The 23575-nt window shown below is 37.1% G+C and overlaps 1 protein-coding gene across 1 annotated transcript in view; it reads right to left on the bottom strand.

Moving 5' to 3' along the window:
- The window catches only part of TTN (titin), a 241644-nt gene that overhangs the window by 72527 nt on the left and 145542 nt on the right, over positions 1-23575 (bottom strand). Inside the window, exons 177-220 of the mRNA XM_082311459.1 lie at positions 23442-23568; positions 23056-23322; positions 22690-22956; positions 21921-22187; positions 21684-21823; positions 20585-20711; positions 19695-19837; positions 17088-17211; positions 15957-16223; positions 15712-15809; positions 15390-15558; positions 15031-15297; positions 14612-14878; positions 14239-14517; positions 13724-14132; positions 13496-13620; positions 13134-13400; positions 12233-12502; positions 11828-12130; positions 11403-11705; positions 10856-11043; positions 10656-10770; positions 9808-10092; positions 9367-9518; positions 9082-9229; positions 8771-8948; positions 8550-8671; positions 8164-8451; positions 7774-8070; positions 7462-7648; positions 6767-6882; positions 6375-6674; positions 5839-6138; positions 5641-5746; positions 4401-4597; positions 3991-4296; positions 3619-3897; positions 2880-3179; positions 2475-2777; positions 2003-2377; positions 1602-1904; positions 818-1117; positions 433-729; positions 53-337 (exon numbers count right to left, since the gene is read on the bottom strand). Coding sequence (XP_082167585.1) covers positions 53-337; positions 433-729; positions 818-1117; positions 1602-1904; positions 2003-2377; positions 2475-2777; positions 2880-3179; positions 3619-3897; positions 3991-4296; positions 4401-4597; positions 5641-5746; positions 5839-6138; positions 6375-6674; positions 6767-6882; positions 7462-7648; positions 7774-8070; positions 8164-8451; positions 8550-8671; positions 8771-8948; positions 9082-9229; positions 9367-9518; positions 9808-10092; positions 10656-10770; positions 10856-11043; positions 11403-11705; positions 11828-12130; positions 12233-12502; positions 13134-13400; positions 13496-13620; positions 13724-14132; positions 14239-14517; positions 14612-14878; positions 15031-15297; positions 15390-15558; positions 15712-15809; positions 15957-16223; positions 17088-17211; positions 19695-19837; positions 20585-20711; positions 21684-21823; positions 21921-22187; positions 22690-22956; positions 23056-23322; positions 23442-23568 — 10213 coding nt within the window. The remainder of the gene's footprint in view (positions 1-52; positions 338-432; positions 730-817; positions 1118-1601; positions 1905-2002; positions 2378-2474; positions 2778-2879; positions 3180-3618; positions 3898-3990; positions 4297-4400; positions 4598-5640; positions 5747-5838; positions 6139-6374; positions 6675-6766; positions 6883-7461; positions 7649-7773; positions 8071-8163; positions 8452-8549; positions 8672-8770; positions 8949-9081; positions 9230-9366; positions 9519-9807; positions 10093-10655; positions 10771-10855; positions 11044-11402; positions 11706-11827; positions 12131-12232; positions 12503-13133; positions 13401-13495; positions 13621-13723; positions 14133-14238; positions 14518-14611; positions 14879-15030; positions 15298-15389; positions 15559-15711; positions 15810-15956; positions 16224-17087; positions 17212-19694; positions 19838-20584; positions 20712-21683; positions 21824-21920; positions 22188-22689; positions 22957-23055; positions 23323-23441; positions 23569-23575) is intronic.

Below are 23575 nucleotides of genomic sequence, written 5' to 3'. Positions count from 1 at the left end.
ATTATCTCACCAAAAGAAATACTCAGTTGATTTCAGAAAATATTTTTCTTACCGAATACTTCTACTCTGGTTCCTGCAGATTTGGAACCACTGCTGTTGGTAGCAGTAATTACGTATCTTCCATGGTCTTTTCTCAATGCATTCTTAATGGTTAACTCAGATTTTGTGCCTACATTTTCAATAACAACTCGATCTTTGTCTAATTCACCCTCCTCCACAGCCCATGCAATGGTGGGAGTAGGACGCCCTGTCACAGTAGCAGGAATTTTAATAGTTTGCCCAGCCATGATCTGAATGCCTGCTTTGACAGAAATATCGAGCTCAACAGTGGGAGGCTCTGCGGAAGAGAGAGAAACAGTTCATTAGTCCAAGAGATTCAAAACCACCTTTTAGGCAGCTGGACATTTCTTGAAAATAATACAATTGCAATACCTTTAGGTTCGGCAACTGTTACGGGTTCAGTTTCACCAGGTGGTCCTTCACCAGCTGCATTAAGTGCAGTAACACGGAGTTTATAGTCTGCACCTTCTCTGACTTCTTTAACAGTATACTGTCGAACTTTAATGGGTTTCTCTGTGCAACGTGACCACTCTTTTACTCCCACCAGTTGTTTGTATACATGGTAACCAGTGATATCTCCGCCACCATTATACGCAGGAGGTTCCCATTCTAACTCAATAGAAGTTGAACTTGTATCAGCAACCCTTGGAATCGGTGGACCAGGTGGCACTACAAATAAATAGGTGTAAATCAATGTTAAAAGGTATGAATACTATTCCATCACCTGACTGCTATTAGCTTTTGCTAAGCTACTTACTTATTGGGTCCTGTGCAGTTCTTGGATCTGATGGTGGACTAAATTTACCAGGGCCAGCTGCATTTTCAGCACATACTCTAAAGATGTAGGTTAATCCTTCCAACAGTCCTTCAACTTTTATTTCCAGAGCATTCACCAGGTTCCTGTTGACCCGAGCCCAATGAGTACTATTAATTTCACGTTTTTCAATCCAATATCCTATGATCGGGCTGCCATTGTCTTTTGGTTCATTCCATTTAACCAACATACTGTTGCTGGTAACATCTTGCACATCAGGCTTATTAGGTGGATCTGGTGGAGCTGAAAAAAAGAATTGCAATTTTGTCATCATTGCTGTCTTCTTCAGAACTTATTCAAAGCTAAGACAGAACTAAGATATGAGAAATGAATAGTTTTAAGTCATTCATAGTTCTTCTACTTTCTTGCTTAGAAACTTTGGTACCTAACTGCAATCAGTAATCAAACTTGCAGTGGTTCTCTCTTTTGGTAAGAATATTAGTCTATTGAACACAGAGACTGTCACTATTCAGATGTTAAGTGTTTTAAGTGTTAAGTTTTGTGACAGTGATTGTAATTCTTATTTCTTTGCTATTGAAATCAGAATATTTTCAATATTTCCCTTTATTTCAAAGGTTTAAAATGTGCAATAAGTAATAATGACATTGCTCAAGTTTCTTCTGGGAAACATTCACATAGATGAAGCTGAGTGTTCTAACAGTCTGTAGTTTACAGTGTAGTTTACAGTGGTTTTCTGAAAAGGTTGTATTTCAAAATTAAAACTTACAGAAAGGATCTTTCGCTGTCATTGGTTTTGAAACACATGGTGGCCCTGATCCAACTCTATTTTCAGCAAATACACGGAAGAGATATTCTTTTCCTTCAATCAGTTTTGTTACGTGGAATTTGCAATGCCTGAGTGTTGAACTGACAGTGACCCAGCCCATTTCAGCTTTTGTATTGTCTTTCTTTTCCAGTACATAGTTTAGGATTTCACTTCCACCATCATCAAGGGGAGGCTCCCACTTGCAAATGACAGAATTTTTCCTCACATCTTCAAATACAAAGTTGACTGGAGGCCCAGGTGTATCTGTTAGTAAAGCAAGAAAAATGATGAGTACTCATCTTGTGCACTTCTTACCCAATAATCTGAACAACTAGGTGTTTTTGAGGACATTCGCTACATACCTAACACATTGACTTCACATGAGGCTTTTGCAACACCATGATCATTTTCCACTTTAATTGTAAACATGCCATGGTCAGCTCTGATGGAGTCACGAACTGACAGTACAGACTCTCCTTCTTTATGGTTGTCAATACTCGTACGTTCTGGCAGTGAAAGCTGGAAAGGTTCTGCTTCTTCAGCTTCACCCTTCTTCTTCCTTGTATATGTTGTTACTCTCTTTTTGATTTCCTCTGGTCTGACAACTTCATCATTCCTCAGCCAAGTGATAGATGGATAAGGTGACCCTGAAATATGTGCCTCAAGTATGATCTCATCGCCTCTCTTCACCTCAAGGCCAGACTGTAGGTTTGCAGCAAGGAAGACTTTTGGAGCCTCTGTAATAACACAGAATGATAAATGGAGAGTAGAATCTTCCAATATGTTTGAGGATGTATGGCAATTACTACAAACAATCAAATAAGCAATTCATACCAATAGGATCCACAGCTTTCACAAAAGGAGTAATCCGAGAAGGCTCACTGATGCCAGCAGCATTCTCAGCACGAACACGAAACTGATATTCCTTTCCTTCCTCAAGACCTTTCACTGGATAAGTTAATAGAGGTACCAGATAGTCATTGCATCTCTCCCACCTCTCCTTGCCCTTAGCGAGCTTTTCTATTATATAACCCATAATCTTGCTTCCACCATCAAACAGGGGTGGTTTCCATGTAAGTGTTACTGATTTTGATGTTGGATTATGGACCTCAAGGTCAACAGGAGGATCTGGAGGCTCTGTGGAAAAGTAGCAAAAGAGGGATCATATGAGAAAAGAAAGTATGAAGATTTTAGTTAAAATTCAATTTGCTAGATTATTTAGTAGTAAAAAAACCTTACGTTTTGGGTCTTCTGCAATGATTGGGTTTCTTAGTTCAAGATATTCACCTCCTCCAATCTTATTGACAGCTTTAACACGGAAGTAATATTCACTGTTTGGGATAAGATCTTTGACTTGCCATGAAAGCTTGTTTTCACCAGACATGACTGGGATATATGTTCTGCGACCAGCTTCTCTGCGTTCCAGAACATAATGCAGAATAGGAGTACCACCATCAAAGTCTGGAGGTTCCCAGGATACTTTGCAAGAATTCTTAGTTACTTCGCTTGCCTTAATATCTTTACACTGTCCAGGTGGACCTGTTTTAAATAAGAATAATAAAATTAGTTCACTAAATAGATGGGACACTGTATTCCTACAAATATGAAATTATATTGCATTTTTTGCTTTGCAGAAAGCAGACCAAAAGCACAAGTGTTGGCTACACTGCATATATATGAATTTATGTTCCTAAAGGTAAAAAATATTCTGAATTCTTATAGTTTTTTTGTATTTATATGATGACTATTCATAATAATTGGGCTTTGAGCAGCCACTGACTAGTTAGACTAACTTGGGGTAAAGTGTTTTTTTTGTGGGATTTTGTAACATTAATGCCTTTATGGCAATCTACATGTGTCTGAGTTGAAGTGATTCCTCCACATGGCAGAAAAGGAATTTTTCTAGTCCTTTAGTCTGTCAGCTGCAGGGCTTAAGTGAGGTTAAGTACCTTTCTCAGAAAGGAAGAAGCCTAGTTACCTATGACTTTGACGTTGACTGAGCCAGTTGTTGATGCCAGCTTGTTCTCCAATGTGATAGTATAAACACCAGCATCAGCGTGAACACTGTCTATGACTTCGAGCAATGCAGAGGTGTAGTCACTCTTCATTGTTGTTCTGTCACCAGCTTTCAACTCTTTGCCATCTTTGTGCCATGTTATAGTTGGGGATGGAACAGCTCTGAAGGGTACAGGGATACTTAATTTCTGTCCTTTAACAACAACAATGTCACGAGTTTTTAGATCAATGGTTGGATTACCTGTGAAAGTAAGTATAATATTACTAGAAAGTTGCCAAACACCATTTTTTTTCAGTTATGCAGATCTGAAAAAAAAAAGGAATCTATTCTTACAGTCTGGGTCCTTGGCAACAACTTTTTCTGAGATGTCTGATGGCTCACTAGCTCCAACAGCATTGACAGCTCTGACTCTCAGCACGTATTCCTTGTCTGGAACAACACCTTCCTCCACTTTACATTTTAGATCTTTTATTGGACGAGAATTGATTCGCATCCATTTTTCTGTTCCTGCTTCACACATCTCAACATTATACCCAATAATAGGGCTTCCACCATTCTTCTCAGGTGGTTTCCATGCAATGCAAATATGCTTTCGACCTGCATCTGTGACATGTAAATCCTGAGGAGGTGAAGGAGGGCCTGCAGAAATGGAAAAGAATTGTGTCATTTTTCTCCCAGAATATCTGTTCTACACAGTACACTGCTTCCATGATCCATACACTGTATACTATACTACTACTTACTTGTTGGATCTTCAATATGAATGAGGTCAGTTGGTTCACTGGGATGACCACAGCCAGCTTCATTTTCTGCACGAACCTGGAACTGTACATCTGTACCTTCAATGACATCAGTCACTCTGAAATTGCAATCTGGACCAGCTGTCTTGCCAGCTTTTACCCAGCGAGTGGCTAGTTTTTCTTTCTTTTCGATAACATATCTGAGTAAATTGGGGAAAATACTATCAGGCACTTGTAATATGAACACTTCAGACTTCTTGCTCAATAAAATAGATAAAGAGAGATTAGAATAATTTGGCCAATGGAGAGAGTCATGGGTGACAGATTCAATGAACTTGACTTCATGCATCAGCCACTTAGTCCTGTTAGTCCTGGTAGGTTCCTGAACTTCTGCTGTGTTCTCAGGTTTTAGAGAGCTGCAGAGGTAAAAGAATCTCCAAGCTATACTTGTATCTTTGCTAGTTTGGATCTCAGTTGTTAGTCCACTAAGAACATTTGTAGATATTATCTGTGAGTTACTCAGCTGTCAGAATTCTGCCTATGATAGTCTAGGGGAAAGTAATGCAAATTAAGTAACTTATGTTGCTTCAGGCAGATTTCTGTAGTTCAGTTTGTTTAAGACATGCTTACTGTGATTGGGAAGGAGAGGAAGAGTGAAAATACAAAGAAGAAAAAATCTAACTGGCATTCAAGGTGAATTTCAGAGGATGGATATTTTAGAAAACAAAAAAAGGACAAGTTAGAAGCAACCCAAAGGAGTAAAACAGTCTTTGAAAAGTGTAATAAAGAAGAGAATGAACAGAAAAGAGATGAGGCTTCATCTTAGCTGAGTGTACACAGTTTGAATAAGAAACTAAGGCAGAAGGAAAATGTAACAATATTACTTGGTAGATGGGTCTAAGTGGCTATGGCTCTGGAGCAACTGGAGACTATGGTTGCATTAAATTTTTTTTATTTTATATACAGTTCAATTTAATCTGATTTGATTAGAGACTGTTTTGAGGATGTTGACACACATTCATTGTTCATGCACATTAGCTTATTTATATTTGCATAATTTCCGCATTTTAAAATTAAACCCTTAATTGTTTTGACCACACGGCTTCTCTTTTACATCCATCCACTCTTTTTCATATAAAATGTGTCTGTCCATTTAAAAATTAAACATTTTGAGAGAAATGTCCTCATTCATGAAAAGGTCTTAATCTACAGGAAACACTACACAAACTTAAAATGACCTTACCTTTGAATCGGTCTGCCACCATCATTCTTAGGTGGTTCCCATTTCAAATCAACATGACCTTTTGTGACTTCAACTATTGTAAGAGCATATGGAGGCCCAGGGGTTGCTAAAGAAAAAAATACACACGTTAGAAATATAGGAATCCATTATACGTGAGCTGTTTCTACTGATCACTCAGTACGCAAACCTGAAACTTACTGAAAGTATCTTTAGCAAGCACTGAATCTTCAATTTCACAATAGTCACTCTGTCCAATGGCATTTTCAGCAGCCACACGGAACACATACAATGAGCCTTCAGTCAGTGGGCTCACTGTGTACTTGGTATCTTTCACTGTTGTATCAACTGTCTGCCAGCCTTTTCGCCTTACATCTCTCTTTTCAACAATGTAGTTGGTAATTGGGGAGCCCCCATCTTTTTCTGGCACTGTCCATTTAAGATCTGCTGTGTTTTTAGTAATATTAATAACCTCAAGCCACCGAGGTGGTGAAGGAGGATCTGTAAAAAGAAAAAAAAAGTAAAACAGGTTAGTTTTAGTCAAAGATCTTGGAAGACAGAGAATACACCAAAACTATTAAAACTTTGTATTTTATTAGCTGGAGCAGGGCAGATTCCAATATTTCATAAGTCTTCAACAGTTCACTTAGTACCTACAGAGACAGGCAGACATAGGGCTTTTTTAAAGACAGAGATGGTGTATTTGCAGTAGCAGCATGTTCTGAAACAATACTCACAGAGCCTCTCCTTGCACAGCACAGGGTCACTGGGTTCACTGGGCTCACTCTCGCCAGCCTTGTTCACAGCTCTTACACGGAATGAATATTCTTGTTTCTCCATAAGCCCTTTCAGGAAGTGTTCAGTTGTGGGAACTCCTTCAGCCACTCTCACCCACTCATCTGTTCCAGTCTTTAATAGTTCAATGACATAAGATTCGATCTTTGCCCCTCCATCATGTTCTGGCTTTGTCCAGTTCAGGAATAATGATGTCTTGCCAACGTCTTTCACAGTTGGTTTTCCAGGAGGCCATGGTGGATCTAGACAGGAGTCCAATATTAATTACATGATTGAAAACAAATATTTTTGTTGTTGTTGTTAAATTAAACCATTAAAAATACGTTTATTATACCAATTGGGTCTTTCACTAAGATTGGCTCTGTTTCCTTGCTTGGTTTTCCAGGTCCTGCAAGATTCTCTGCCAAGACACGGAACTTATATTTCTTCTTATTTGTAAGACCTTTAACTCTGGAAATAAAAAATAAGTTTGATTAAACCAAATCTACACATTAACACATGCCTAAAACATTATTCTCTCTGCTCTTCATACTACAGTTGGAAAATCTGAAAATACCCAAATTACTGCTAATGATGTTTTATGAAATGGTGAACATTTAAAATAGGTATATTGTCAACAGTAAAATGGTGCACCATGACACAGAAACCAATGTTTTGAAAGCCATCTTGAATTTTTGCCTGTTCCATGGTTGTTAGTTAATACGAGTATCAGGAGAAAAAAACCTTAGGGTTTTGGCAAATTGATACTTGAGATGGCTGTGTCTGCCATTTTAGAATGTCTTATGAATAATCACATAGCACAGGAATTATTAAGCACAACATTTAAAAAAAAAATGATTCTCTCTTCTGTAAAGACATTCTTCTTTACAACTAATTATCAAAAAAAGTATGCCACCAGATGTTATTTGGATCTAAACTTTGGATCTAAAGGAAAAAAGAGTAAGAACAGTGTAAAACTTGTTTAAAAGGCTACTGTTACATTTTTATGTCTCTGTGACCTATTTCAGAATAAACTGACTATAGTCTTACTTGAAAGTTGTATCTTTCACTGGCATTTTATTGCATTTTATCCATTTATCTTGCTCAGGATCATATCTTTCAACCCAGTAGCCAGTTATGGGGCTGCCACCATCTTCATCTGGTTCATTCCATGTTAAGGTGACTGAATCTTTAGTGACCTCTGTAGGCTTGAGACCTGTTGGAGGACCTGGTGGATCTGTATAAATTAATAAATTAAAAAAAAAAAAAAAAACAAAACAAAAAAGAAAATCATCACACATCATATGTTTTTTTCCCCTGTTAAAATATTGTAAAAATTTAACACTAATTTAATTAACTAACCAAATGAATATTTTGCAATGATGGGGTTACACTGTGCTGGCTCCCCAATACCATACATGTTCTCGGCACTGACTCGGAACACATATTCTTTATGAGGAGTTAAATTGGTAGCTCTGAATTTTGTATCCTTAATAGTTGATGACAACTTGTGCCATATTTCACTGTCTGTGGCTCTTTTCTCAAGGACATAGTTGGTAATTTTAGAACCCCCATCATCTCGTGGAGGATTCCATGTCAGAAGGCAGGATTCATTTGTGATTTCTGATACATCAAATGCAGCTGGCGGACCAGGTTTATCTGTAGAGGACAAGATGTGAATGTTAATGTTCTACTTGCATACCTCAGTACATTACTAATGATTTTTATAAACAATGTAAAATACATGCATACCAAGAACATTAACTTCAACAACAGCAGTAGCACGTCCACTGGAATTTACAGCTTCTATAATATAGGTTCCACTGTCACTCCTCTTGCTGTCTGTAATAGTGACTGTAGAATGATTAGGTTTGGTTTCAATGGTGATTCTGTCGTCAGGTCTCAAAATTTTGTCAGCCTTGGTCCAAGTAATCTGGGGCTCAGGCTTTCCAGTTACTTTAGCTGGCAGTTCAATTTTAGTTCCAGCTTTCACAGTAAGTCCAGCAAGAAGCTTCACATCTAAGAAAATTTCTGGAGCCTCTGATTTAAGAGAGAATAAAAACATTGTTATAGAAACAGTATTTCAGAGACTGGTAAAAATAAAGCAGCTATTGTAATTCAGTGATTGAAGTAATTACCTTTTGCATCAATGGCCTGAATATCATCTGTTGGCTTACTTGGCTTGCTAGCTCCTATTCTGTTCAAAGCCTTAACCCGATATGCATACCATTCTCCTTCCTTGAGTTTTGTTACTTCCATTCTGTTTGTTAAAAAAAAAAAAAAAAAATCCAGATATGTAAAGTGGTGAGGATGGCTCAGTTAGTTGAAAGGATATACCATCTGATGTTAATTTACTTACTTTGTTTCAACAACAGGTTCCCCACATATCTCCCACTTGTCTGTGCCACGTTGGGATTTTTCTACTAGATAACCCTTAATGCGGGCACCACCATCATATTTAGGAGGCTCCCATGTTAGGAAGATTCCTTTTGATGTTGGATTTCTCCATTTAACATTCTCTGGTGGATCAGGCACAGCTATTAAAAATTAAAAACATATGGAATCTTAGAAACTGGTCTAAGGAAGACATTTTTTTGCATCTTATCTTGAAGAAAATCAGCAAGATTTCAGAAACAGAAAATCAGCAACAATGTGAAACAGTTAACTCACTTGCTGGTGCTGACATATTTACAGGTTCATCAATATACGCAGGTTCTCCTGGGCCACATTTATTGCATGCAGAAACTCTAAATAAATATTCTTTTCCTTGGATGAGGTCAGGTACAGTGAACTCTTGGTCAACAACATGATCCATAACCTAAAGAGAAGGAAGGCTCCAATGTGTTTCTAAAATTTATTTCCAAAGATCCATTACCACAATAAGGCAAAAAATTCAGTAGCACATGTGGAAACAATATAGCAAATAGAAATTGAAATGAGAAAGAATGAACTTACTTTGTTCCATGTTTTCCGGCTCACTTCACGTTTTTCAATTATATAGCCAGTGACTGGACTTCCACCATCATCTTCCGGAGGTTCCCATGACAGCTGTACTGTGTTCTTGATTATGTCTAAAACTTTAAGTTCTCTTGGTGCACTTGGACGAGCTAGAAACCACAAAAATTGTATTAATTATTTTGTAATTGGAGTTTGACAGATAACCTCTATGTAATCTACCTGCCAGAACACTTATTCTTAGTCATTCTTCCTTAAACAGCAAAGCTGGGTATTGAAAACCAGAAAAGAGTTTTTTTGAAGGATGGATTTCTAGTTTTTAGTTGTATTTTAATATACTTTGTTTACTGAAAGTTGTGTGATTTCACATTATTAACCTAATTAGATTTTAACAAGACAAATACGGAATGTTATTGCTAGAATATATACATGTCCACTTACCGATGACATTAACATTAATTTCTCCTGAAACAGATGACACAGGGTTTTCTAATGTTAAGGAATAGATTCCCTTGTCTGGACGTTCACTTGGAGTAATTACAAGTTCTGCAAAGGAGGCAGTGGTCTTCATTGTTACACGATCACCCTCTTCTAAGACTTGGTCACCAAAAGACCATGTGGCAGTTGGCACAGGGTAGCCAGTGATAGGAACACGGATCTTGATTGGCTCTGGAACAATAACTTCCAGCCCATCTTTAAACGCACTTAGGTCCATTGTAGGTCCAACTGGAAAAAGTGGAAAATGAATTCGATGAAATATTTTCAGATGTTCTGAATATGGCTAATGATAGCTGTGTTGAGAGGCTGATTCTGACTATATCTCAGACTGCAGGCTGGAGCTGTCTAGGCCTAGCTGTGGCTTATCACTCCCTACTTCTCCTGGCTAAACTTTTTTTAGAAATATATGAGATGATAAGGCAGCTTAGCATTAGCAAGTAGGAGACCTAATTTACCCTTTAATATAAAAACTTTGTTATCATTTAGATTTTTATTCTTTTTATCTTCTCTGCCTTTCTCTCCTTTTGTTACCTCCCACCTTCCACAAAGCTAGGTCAGGAGACAAAAAGGTCATGCCTTGCTCTTCAGGTAACCTAACAGGTCTCTACCTAATAGTACAACTAATTATCTGCAGAATTTGTAATGGAGGAGAGATAGATCAGAATCTCAAAGATCTAAGGCTCTTTATACTAGTTGGCATCACAGTTATCTGGTGAAAAATACACGTTACCCACAAGGTGCACTTCAATTGTGTGTCTTTAATTATCTTTAATACATGGCATATGGCTTACCAAAAGTATCATCTGCAGTTAATGGCCCAATAGCCTCTGCTGGGTCAGACACACCAGCTGCATTTTCTGCAGAGACTCTGTAGTAATAACTAGATCCTGGTTTCAATCCAGTTACCTAAAAAGCACAGAGTCATTTAGTAACTGATATTAAAGATGATCTATGCATTTTGAGTACTTTGTCGATGAACAGAACATCTTACCTTAAAAGTGAGAGCAGGTACTAGTTTTGGGTTACAGCGAATCCACTTGTCTGTTCCTGCTTCTTGCCTTTCAACAATATAGCCTAAGACTGGACTTCCTCCGTCTTTGAGAGGAGGTTCCCACGTGAGCTGCACTGACGACTTAGTTTGATCTGAATGATCAAGGTTAATGGGAGGACTTGGTCTCTCTGAAAATAATTTGAGAGAAATACATTTTTGCAACTGATAAAGGAGTATGGTTCTGCATATCAGCTGTCTATACCTTAAAGCACTCTTTTTAAAGCCTTTGCATAGCTTTTTCTAAACCAGTTTTTTAAATTGAGGTTGGATCCTAATTTCAGAGAAAAAGTATTTGGAGTTCCTCCTGAACCAAATGGTAGTAAGGTACTTTTGATATGTTTGAAGGACAAAAGTAGGAAAAATCTAACTGTACATGGTATTTGCAGCACACACGTTTCTCAGTTGAACTTTCCTACACATATGATACATAAACAGCCAAAATGTCCCTGTGTAACAATGCAATCACAATCAGTGCTTGCATACTTACTGATTGGGTCCATAATTTTTACTGCACGTGTAGCAGGACTTGGTTTGCCAACTCCAACCATGTTTTGAGCTCTTACTCTGAAGAAATATTCTTCATTTTCCACAACATCAGTCAGGACAGCTGACAGTTCATCGACTCCAGTGGTCATAGTTGGTTCCCATTTGATGGAAGCTCTGTTACGCAGTTCAATAACATAGCCAGTAATTGGAGAACCTCCATCGTACTCAGGTGGTTCCCAGGTAAGTGTAGCTCCAAATCTGTTCACATCCGTAACTTCTACATTTTGAGGAGGACCAGGAACTTCTGCATTTCATTTTAGGGAGAAAAAGAAAAAACAAGGTATGTGTTTTTTACCTATTGTTAGAATTTGTACTGCTTTTCTTACACTGTCATCAAACACTGGGTTTTTCGTAACTTCTGCTCACCAAATTTGCTCCTAGCTTCCACAGGTCTCTCTGTTTCCACTGGCTCACCAGTGCCCACTCTGTTCCGTGCACTAACACGGAAGAGGTACTCAACTCCTCCTTTTTGAAGTCCAGTAACAGTGTATTCACAATTTTCAGCACGATCAGTCACCATAATCCAGGTCTTACGCTTTATATCACGTCTTTCAATGACATAGCCTATTATTTTACTTCCACCATCACTTTCTGGTTCTTGCCAGGCGAGGCCAACTTCACCATCATAAGTTTCAGTGACTTCCAAGTTTCTAACTGGACCTGGAACATCTAACAAAGATATGACAATATTTTAGGGCATTGCATCTTTGATTTTTTTTTTTCTTTAGCTTAAATAAATGTAAGCAAGGTTTTAATAATGGGAGTACTTACCAATGACCTCTACATTGATGAATGCTTCTGCCTGGCCATGTTTGTTTCGAAGTATAACCTTGTACCTTCCCTTATCTGATTTCTTTGCTTCATAAATTTTGAAGGTAGTGCAGTCAGTTGTCGTATCAACAGTTGTTGTGGGCAGACTTTCCTCCCCTTTCAACCATTCAGCTTCTGCTCTTGGGTAAGCATCATATGGAACAGTCATAGTTAAAGGCTTCCCAACATCAACCACAAGGTTTTGATCACCAGTCTTGATTCTAGGTGCAGCTAAGGAAGATCAATGTGACAAGTAAGTACTTACATATAAAAAAAAAATAAAAAAATTATATATTTGTGGTCAGCAAAGAAGACAACATAGAAAAGTAAAAGGAGCTGTTGTGTGAATTCTAAGCAAATCCTTCATATACTTATTGGATTGCTCCAGAGAAACAAACTCAGGCTGGTTGGTATATACTGTGTCCTCCTATAAAATCAGGGAAGAGGGATTTGTTTTTTGAGCATTAATTTAATGTATTTTATTGGTCTAATCCTGTAAAATAGACAAACTAGGAATTAAACGTCTTATATGACTGAAATGAGTAGGCCAAATAATTTTCATGTTCTAGATCTGCAGTGACCTAATGAAAAAGTTCTGTCTCCTTTAAGCTCAATTCATGCTCTTTGGTATAGACACTGAAAAGTGATCTATATTTTCCTCAACAGTTGGATCAGCGTGGTATAATAAAAAATGTTCGTTGCCTGAATTACAATTCATACAGTTTAACAGACTTGCACTTGTCTCAGCCCGGTTGTGTATTCATTTTAATTTAACTCTTTGAAGGAACAAAAATCAATTTAGTTAAACAGTTAATTCACCAATCTAAGATTTTATAAAAGAAAAACAAAGCAAGAAACTTACCAGCTAACTCAAGCTTAGCTCTAGCTTCCTTATCTTTGGCAATAAATCTGTATTCCCCTTGGTCACGGGGCTTTATCTCGCACACCTGCAGCCTGTGGACCTTTCCTTCACTCATCATCTGATGTTTGTCACCTTGGACAATAATCATGTTGTTTCTCAACCACTTGACCTCCACACCATCTTTGTTCAACTCTGCCATGAAGATGACATCTGCACCAGGAGCTTCATAAATATCTTGTGGTGGTCGGATGATCTCAACAGGGATTTCTGAAATAAATGTCAATTCATTTGGTGTTATTTGTGTATGATTTCTATTATTACTAAATAATGAAGAAATAAATCCTATTCAATTTTACTCATACCTTCAACAAAAAGTCTTGCCCTGGATTTCCTGTCATCCACTCCACAGGAATATTCACACTCATCATCTAGTCTACAGTCTTTTATGATTAATCTGTGCAGATTTCCATCCTTTTCAAACTGGTATCTTTATGGGGGAGAAAAGTAAGGAGTATTTTACTTTCCAGACAAAGCAACAAAGTAAAGCAAGCATGTTTAGCATATTAACAAGCATAAAAATATGTACATACTTTTTGCCTTCTTTGATTTCTCTTCCATTTCTGTACCATCTTACACTGGCTTTTTCCTTGGAAAGCTGGCATGTAAAGACAGCATCATCAAATTCTGTGACGGTCTGGTCCCGGAGATGTTCAATGAAGTCTGCTGGTGCTTCTGTGATGAGAAGCTCTGCAACAGATTTGTCTTGTCCAGCAGTCACAGTGTATTCACCTTCATCTATAAACCCACAGTCTTTAATGATGAGTGAGTGTTTGTATTTATCAATTTTGTACAAAATGCGCTTGTTGAATGTGATCTCTTCACCATTCTTTGTCCATTTGAGGGTTGCATTAAGGCGATTGACTTTGCACCAGAATGTGACAGTTTTCTTTTCCATGGTCTCAATGTCTTCAAGGGGCTCAACAATTCTGAGATCCTCCTCTGTTAAGACAAAAAAGCCAAACTGATTAATTTACATCCTCATGATCCTGATGTGAAATTGAATGTACGATGATGAAATAAATTTAATACAGTGCAAATTATTTACCTAATACTGTTAAGGCAGCAGAGCTTTTGACATGTTCACCTCTCTGGTTTGACAGTGAGATGGTATAGGTAGCTTGATCTTTCAACTGTGCATCTCTGATTCTGAGAGTGTAAACTAAATCCTTCTGGACAATAATGTATTTTGCACTATCAAATATTGCCTCATCATTTTTGTACCACTTCTCTTTGGCACCTTCTTTATTGACTTCACAGTTGAAGATAATTTCTTGACCCTCATTAACTTCTTGGTCCTTAAGAGGAGTTATAATCCTGAGTTTTTCTGAAATTGAGAAAATAATAGAAGAAATATGACATCATGTAATATAAGGAATACAACAAAATATGCAGCTGCACATTGATAAAATAAAGCTTACCAATCACTGTTAACCGTGCTGTAGCTTTAGCTTCACCAACCATGACAGTATACTTTCCTGCATCTCCTAGAGTAGAGTCTTTAACCACAAGTGTTCTCTTTTTGCCGTCTGAAATGATGTCGTACTTATCACCAGGCTCCAGGACTGTGTCACCCCTTAGCCACTGTACTGTAATTGCCTCTTTGGATACTGAACAGACAAATTCAGCTTTGTCTCCTTCAAGCACCTCAAGATTTTGTGGTCTGGTAAGAAATTCTGCTGCAAGTTCTGAAAGAAAACATTTTTGTAGATATATATGATTTTATTTTATTTTTTACTTATGAAGAGAATAAACCAAGTTGTGTATTTGTACTGATTTTTTACATTTTTCATTTTTACATTTTTTCCAGAAAGTAAGGCCATCAAAGTAACTCTCTTACCATGTACAGTAAGTTTTCCTGTTGTACTAGAGCTTGGGAGCTTGCAAGTATATTTGCCAGCATCTTCAGGATGAGCATTACGTATGAGAAGAATTCTCTTTCGGCCATCAGAAATGTGTTCAAATCTACCACCATCAGGCACCTCCTCATCTCCTTTAAACCAAGTAACTTCAGCGTTAGGCTTTGAAACTTCACAGATCAATTTTACAGTGTCATTTTCATTTACTTCAAGATTAGGAAGATTTTTCGTGAAAACAGCCTCTTCCTCTGCAACAACAATTTAGAAAGATGATCAGAGCCTTCCATCAAAGAAACATTTTTTCTTGTTCATAGATTAGATTCTAAAACACTGTGTTTACCTATCACTGTAAGTAGGCCGGAAGTTCGAGCTGTTTTTGCTTCACAGGCATATTCAGCTTCATCATCGAAGACACATTTACTGACAACAAGAATGTGTTCTGCACCTTTGGAAATTATGTCATACTTTTTGCCTTTTCTAATTTCAATGCCATCCTTAAACCACTTCACCTGTTTTAGAACAAATAAACATAGTTATTAATATTAACATACTCATCATAGATTTCAGTTGTGTGTTCTTTTGTAAGAACACAATAAAGTTGTCAATTTAAAAGAAAGCTCTAGGAGAAGGCATTACTCAGATTAAAAAGTATTATTATTGACCTTGACACCTGGGCGAGAAATTTCACATTCAAACCGAGCAGATTCTTTTTCTTTAACTTGAAGGTCAGTTAGTGGTTTCAGGAACTCAACACGAATAGCTATAAGAGAAGAGAAAATTTTTAGTACAGGAAAGTCTCTGGTAGAGAAGAAGAAATTGCTAACGTTGATATTATTGCCAGTCATAGACACTAGTACATCGCGTTTATAGAACTTAGACATTTTGTAGAAAATTGTAAACGACTCACGTTCTACATTAAGAAAACATGATGTCTTAAAATCCTTAGCATCACAGGTGTATGTTTTTGCATCATCCAGTGTGCAGCCATGGATAATGAGTTTTCTGACCCTGCCATCAGAAATGATATCATACTTCTTTGTTTTGTGAATTTGTTCTCCATTTTTGAACCATTTAACTTTTGCATTTTCCCTGGAAACTTCACATTCCAGTATTGCAGTGGCTTCTTCTTCAACAGTCTGATCCTCAAGTGGTTTAGTAAATTCCACTGGGGGTTCTAAAAGAAACAGATAGATAGATTTTTGATAGAAAAGATCTAAATTATAGCCAGCCCTCTACTAGTACAGAACTGTCCCATACTGTTTACTAGTTTTCCTTGACTAAAAAAGGCTCTTAGAGGTCTCTGCTGAAGGCTTTTTTTTTTTTATTTATTTTTTATTTTTAATGCCCAGACACATTCAGTTAATTCAGATAATTTCCTCATTTTCAGCCTCCTGTAAGATTAGGCTGAATGATATCCTTGTCCATGGGGTTTTTACTCACAAATCATCACAAAGCCTTGCAATTCAGTTTCTTTAGTTGAACTATACCCATGTGATCTCAGTGACTCTGAAGTTATACTCTGAACTTAAGGAATGATTTTTTAATTTTTCCTTGAATTACTAAATTAGTTAGAAGTGTGTGCAGTTTTTTGACTTCTTAGCCATACGCAGCTTGCAAGCAGTGCAAGTGGGTATACAGTCAATGTCACGTCACTCGACTGATGGTGTAGTTATACTCTCATAGGTTTCTGGATACTCCAAAGAACAGAAAAAAACCATTGGGAGCCATAAAGGCCAGTATTTGCAGGTCATCTTGAGACCAACTGAATGTTCAAGTCTGCAGTGAAGCCCTGGAAATCCTAACGAACGTATCTCCCATGTCTGACACATTTCCAGTATTCTCCCCTTTCCTCAGCTCTTCTGTGAAGCATAAAGATTTTAAGTGTTTTTTTTTTAATTGGGAAAGTTATCTACCAGTCCAATATTGTATGTATGATCTTACTAATTTGATATACGGTGTATATTGAGATCCTTTTCCAGGGTGAATCATGAATGGACCATTAACACTGAGTATGATATAATTCAAATGACTGACTTACCTTTCACAAAAAGATTTGCTTGAGTTCTGAAATCTTTTGCTGTCAGTGATACCTCTCCCGCATCTGTTAACTTGACATCTCTAAGAATAAGTGTGTGAACTCTCCCTTCAGCACGTGTCATGACCTTATAAAGTACATTAAAAAACTCTTGTAAATATCTAAAACAAATATTTAAGAAATATTTAATGAAATATCATTGCTATTTATTGTTATCTGTGGAGTTTGGTTGTTTACTTTTACATGAAATTTCGATAATTTCCTTTTGTATATACTAGGTATAGCTCAAGACACAAATGCTTTGAGAATTATGAGAATAATTTCTGTTTTGTCCTTTCACTTACAAGAAATGGCAATTTTAAGTTTCCCCATGTTTTAAGGTATTTGTGTCCTTGCATTAGAAAACTTGAGTCTACTATCAAAGTTCAAAATGAGGCTGACTCGAGATCATGTTTATTTTGAACAAGTACTAACAAATACCAAAATAAGTAAATTTATGGGAAAAGTTGGTACTACTCCTGCCTACATCTAAAGTAAAAACTTTTAGAGAGATATAAATAGGTTTGGCGCCCCCCTCATACATTCTTTTGTAAATGCCAATTTGAATTTCTATTACTAATTTGTTAACAAATTCTGCCTAAAAAAAACCATTTCTGTATTGATCTATTGCTGAAACTATTTTGCAATCATGAGTTTGAATTGGGCAGCTCCTACACAAACATCCCTTTTCTCTAGGGGTGGACCTCGGGGATTCAAGGATACATCCTGCACTGCAGCCATTAAGAGGGCTGCTATTCATTCATGCCATAAATTTTAGCACAGGTCTTGAAGAATTCTATTTATTTCTTTGCAGAGAAGTATGTGATCAAGTAGTAGATGCTGGTTTAGAAAAACAAGGGGCAAAAGTGAGCTTCTGCTAAGGAAGAAGCATAAAAGATTAAGTTACTTTTGAGAAGGCAGTCCCTTTTGCTTCAGAGGGAAGAAAGGAACTAAGAGGCTGTCTTTCCTCCCAAATGGTCATTGTGTCCCTGCAAATTAGCTCTAGTGAGTGCACAAAAGAGACTGAGATGAAGCCAAATATATATTTGACCAAGATAAGCAGTAAAGATAAACAAAGAAGTCACTTCAATAAAGTTTATAGGTGTACAGCTGAATGCCAGCCACAGAGGTAAAATAATGCTTTGAATTAAAAACAGCTGAAATGAAAGACTTGTACAATTAGATTGATTCTTGAAGACAGTAGTAAAAGTGTTTCAAGAGGCTATTTTAAATGGGCAGAAAGTGATGTATCAAGTAAATATATGGTTTACTCTGAATTTCTTCTTGATAAAATTTCAACTGAAGTCAAATGACAGTTTTGACTGTATATGTAACGTGAATGAAAATCTAGATTGTTTTTCATGTAATTAAAATTATAGCTCAGACAGATAAGAACAAAATAATGTTCCATCACACAGAATATTGAACATATAATATTTTTCATGCCAGTTAGTAATAACTATCAAGCCACTGCACTGATCAATAGCTTTCCATATTTTTATTCCTAGACTCAGAAATGATTACCTTGATTTATTGTGTCTCATCTGCTGACTTTCAACATTGTTTATCTGTAAATCTGTTAAATACTGTAATAAGGTCACCTATCACTATGATCTTTTATTTTTCTATTTCTATATTCTGGTTTTTTTATGACATAGTTTTTATTTAGGCAAATTTGGTGAAGCTCCGAAAGATCTAGTAAAACCTGAAAATAATATGTTAAAATTCTATTTAAAAGAAAAGAATCTGTACCAAAGTATTATTATCAGCATTATTACAGGTTCTGAAACTTTGTTAGGTCATGTAATGCCTTGAAAGTTTGCTCTGTCTGAGGTTTCCAATTTGCATTTTCATTTGCATTATTTCCCTTAGGCCTAGTTCGTGAAAGAGAAGTCTTAAAACCAGGGATATCCATTTATATTTTATGTTTCTTAATGTATTTCTTTATGTTTCTTTATGTATTGCCCTTACCATTAACTTTAGGTATTAAACTGACTGCATTCCAGGCTGCTCAGAGTTAAGAGCCAGTACTTGATGAAGGGTTAAAAATAGCTAGTGAGAAGTGCTTGACAAGCAAATCGGCCTAGAAAGTTATCTGGAGAGACAGAACAAATGCCTGAAATGGAATTTGAATCCTCTTAATCCCCTTATATGCAGAATTGGACTGCAACTCAGCATTCAGGAGAAAAAAAAGCATTTCCTCATCACACCTTTCAAAACCCTCTCCGTGTAACTACAGTTAACCTGAGCAAAAATCATTCAGTACCCCCGTGGCTGAGTCTCCAACAGAATCAGGCACAAAATCACTGTTTCAGTGATTGATATTTTGGAACCTTCATTTCCCTTTGTACAATAAATACTTGTAGTATTCCAGAATACTGGAATTTCTGGGGGAAAAAATGCTATATCTCATTTAGTGAGGATTTACCATTTGGCACAGCAGCAGTACTGTATTGCTGTGCCTTAGTACTTCTACTGGCAGAGAGTAAACAAGAAATAAAGAAGGGGAAGAGAGTTGAAAGAGAGGAAGGAGGAGGAAACATGAGGAAAAATAAAGTTTAGTTTCTTTACCTTGTCACTGGGCTCCAGTTTCTTTCCTTGCAGGAACCACTCTACTGGGATTCCCTCATAAGAGAGTTCGCAATCAAAGGTTGCAGATTCCCCAGCTGTTACTGTTACATCCTTGAGGGGTCTCAGCAAGCCAATTACTCGAGCTTGGTAAGGAGAAGACATCATTTTCAGGTTAGTCACTTCTACCCAAGAGAGAGCTGCTGCCTTTACGAACTAATCTCCATGGTGGCTTCCCTCAAGAGAGACAGACATTGCAATGCTGCTCTTTAAATTCCCTAAATAGAAGAGGCCACCCTGGGCTTTTAGGGGGAGGGCTGGTCACCTAAAATTTCCTATTTGCAGAGTGTGTTTCTTTAAATTGAACAAGGTCAGCAGGAAAGTTGCCGTGCATCTGTCTCCCTGCCAAGCCTTGCATGCCTCTTGCTAGATAAGGCATGTGTTTTCCAAATAGCAAGGGCTAGGATTGGAGTGGGAAACAAGTGGTCTTCAACTGTGTAGTCTGTCCCTGTCCATCAAGCTCTTAACCCTACCCACAGATATCACTGTGATCCCATCCTCTCAGGTTAACATGATACTTTAATGCAGTAAAGCCTTTGCTTGTAATACTTTGATTTCATAACACATGATGCCAGACCATGAAGCAGCCTTCAAGGCCACCTCCTTATTTTTACTTCTCCTATATGAATAAACTATATACAAGGTTAAAAAGCATATAGGACATTCCTTAGCTAAAAAATTAAGATGGCTTGAGTAATTAATCATTGAGTTGCTGTTCTGGAAAGAATTGCTGTGGGTCCAATACAGTATAGAGATTTGTCCACCCGTTCCAATGAGGCAATGAATACCTTGTTTTCACTTAATTAATCAATTTCAGTTTAAAAGACACTTACGTTTCACTCGAAGGTGAGCACCAGATTTGGCATTTGCTGCTTGGAAATCTACGCCACCAGCTTGATCTAAGCGTACATTGTACAGTGTAAGGAAGTGCTTTTTGCCTTCCTCCTTGATTTCACATTCCTGCAAAGAGAGAAGTGAAACAATTTTTTCAGTATCTTTTTTGTGCTCCTCACCACAAGAGCCCCTCCTTCTCCTCACACCATGCATCTGTTATCTCCTCCTCTATTCACAACACTTAGGCCCACTGCCACCTGCAATATACCTTATAAACTTTAATTTATAGGCCTTTCCTTTCAAAGTCTCTTCCTAACACAGTCTGCTTCCTCTTAGAAAGAAAGGGTAAGAGGCAACACATTCGTGTTGCTGAATGGTGTGTGCTGATTGACTACCCAATATATCCATATATAGACCAGTCAGAAGCCTAAGAGAACTAAAAATTACTAAGCTTGTGCTGTGACCTTTCCTTGAGAAGGGTCCTTTTCTCTTATCCAGACACTGATTTTCATGGGACTTCTGATCTTTGTGTATTAATCACATTGGTACTGTTACATCAAAGAGTTGCCAAATTATTACCAGTCATGGTTGTATTGTTTCTTAATTTTCCAGATCCTTCCAGCAAGGAATTACGAATATTTGATTAAGCTTTATACCATTTTAAACCAATTTTAGCTGTCACAGTAATGGAAAAGAGTTTGAAAATGTGATCTACACCTATTTAAACCAAACATAACTCAAAAACCAAAGGTAAATGCAGACAATTCAAAGTTTGTATTTTTAAATGCCATTATGTCTAAGTGAATTCCACAAGGTCTTTGCACTTTGGATACATGATTGTTAGGGACCAGCAATACAGAATGTACTTATTTATGTAAAATAATTCATTATTTAGATATTTTATATAATATTTTTGATTAAGTTTATACTACATTTTAAAAGTTATTAATGAAAAAAACAGTATTTTTATTATAGTGACCCTTATTGAAAGCAGAGAGATTTCACTTAGTTTCTGCAGTCACCTTCTTCTCCATTACACCCTACCTCCCCACAAATTGTTGAGACACATGTAAGAAACTTCCTGAAATATTTGCTTACAGGTGATTCAGTCAGGGGTTCTCCTTTTAGCTTCCAGTTTCCATGGACACCTTCCTCAGAGATTTCAATATCAAAACGGGCAGTCTCTGTCTCAATCACTTCCACACTGTACAGTGGACGTATAATCTCAATATCCCGGTCTGGAGGAAAAAAAAAAAAGTGATTGATTCCCTCAATCTCTAACAGATCCTGAAAGAAAGATCTCTACTACAGAGCAGCCCAGTAAAATAACCATACCTTCAATATTGAGTTTAGCAGAGGTTTGATCAGTACCACAGTCACAAGTGTACTGTCCAATATCTTTCTTCAAAGCTTTCTTGAGGATAAGGATTCTCTTTTTACCATCAGCCTTAATAATGACATTCTTTGAAGGAGTAATTGGTTTGCCATCCTTCATCCATTTCACTGGGGCATCTGCTTTGCTGATTTCACATTGTAAGATTACTTCATCTTTCTCTACAGCAGTGTAATCCTGCAGCTTCCCAGTGAAGTAAGGGTCTCCCTCTGCAAGCAAAAATTAAGATATGTTTCAGCCTGAAGTTTTAGTTTATCAGAAAGGACAATTAATTTTTGCCATAAAATACATTTCTTGTTTATGCCCTGCAAGAAGGATTAAATATAGTCCTTATAAATATTACACAGTTCTCTTGCAAAGACAGAAAACAACAAATATCTAAGAAACAATTCAGTGTATTACTAACATTACTGTTTTAGTGCTCTAGGAGTTTCAGAGCAACATTTAATTACCTAATAGTTAATTTTGGGAACAGTTGCATGAAATTTTAAAGTTATTTTAATTATCCTTTGTGAATGGGGAAATAGAGATCCAAAGAAGACAAACAAATTGTAAAATTGGCAAAAATCACAATGTAGATTTAGGCCAAACAAAAAAAAAAAAAACACCAAAGCAACCCAAAAGCAACCCCAAGACCTTCTGATCATCATTTTTCATTAACAAGACTTTTCTGACAATATACATCCTGTAAATTCTTTTGGGTATTCTTACCAAGAACAGTGAGTTTAGCTTCTGAGGATTTGCCCATAGCTTCCACTCTAATCTGAGAAGTATCATCAATTGTCAGATCTTTGATTGTGAGTGTATGGAATTTGCCATCATCTGTCATTGAAACCACTTTGCTGGTATGTAATCGCTGGTCATTCTTGAACCAGACAACAGGGATATTTTCATGGGAGAGTTCCACAGTGAACACTGCAGTTTCTCGCTCCTTTTTTGTTACATCCTTGAGAGGAGTAATGAATTTCAGGCGGATACCTATAACAACATAACATTTCATTAATAGTAACGTTATCAATAAAAACTATTCAAGGACTAATGTACAAATCTTGCCTAGAAAGGCAAAGTCAGACAAACCTTCAATAATTAGCTTCGCACTTGTCCTCTTATCCTCAGCTTCAAACATGTATTTAGCTTCATCCTCAAACACAACAGATTTAATAATCAGAGCATGCTTTGTTCCATCTGAAATAATTTCAAATCTTTCATCAGGAGTGATCTCTTGTGTTCCTTTCAACCAGCGGAAAGTCTTGGGTTCTCTGGACACCTCACATTCAAACTTGGCTTCATCCTTTTCAAAGACCTTCACATCGCTTAGTGGAGTGATAAAGATGAGAGGCAATTCTGAAATCAAAGAAGAGCACTTTCATTTCAGTGATAGGTTTGTACAGACCTTTCTGCTGCTAGATTTGTTCTAATGCCCTGAGATACACATGGAAATGTTGGCAAAGTGCAGACTGTACCTTTCACTTTCAGATTAGCAGCACTTTTAGCATTAGCAGCTTGGAAAGACACTTCTCCAGTCATATCAAGTTTGCAGTTGTGAAGGACAAGAATATGCTTCTTCCCATCTTCAATGATTTCACAGTCCTGGTGA

Source organism: Platalea leucorodia (genome assembly GCF_965183815.1).
Source record: "Platalea leucorodia genome assembly, chromosome: 5".
NCBI lineage: Eukaryota > Metazoa > Chordata > Aves > Pelecaniformes > Threskiornithidae > Platalea > Platalea leucorodia.
Note: the sequence above shows the minus strand (reverse complement) of the source record. Positions and strands in the feature narration are given on the sequence as shown.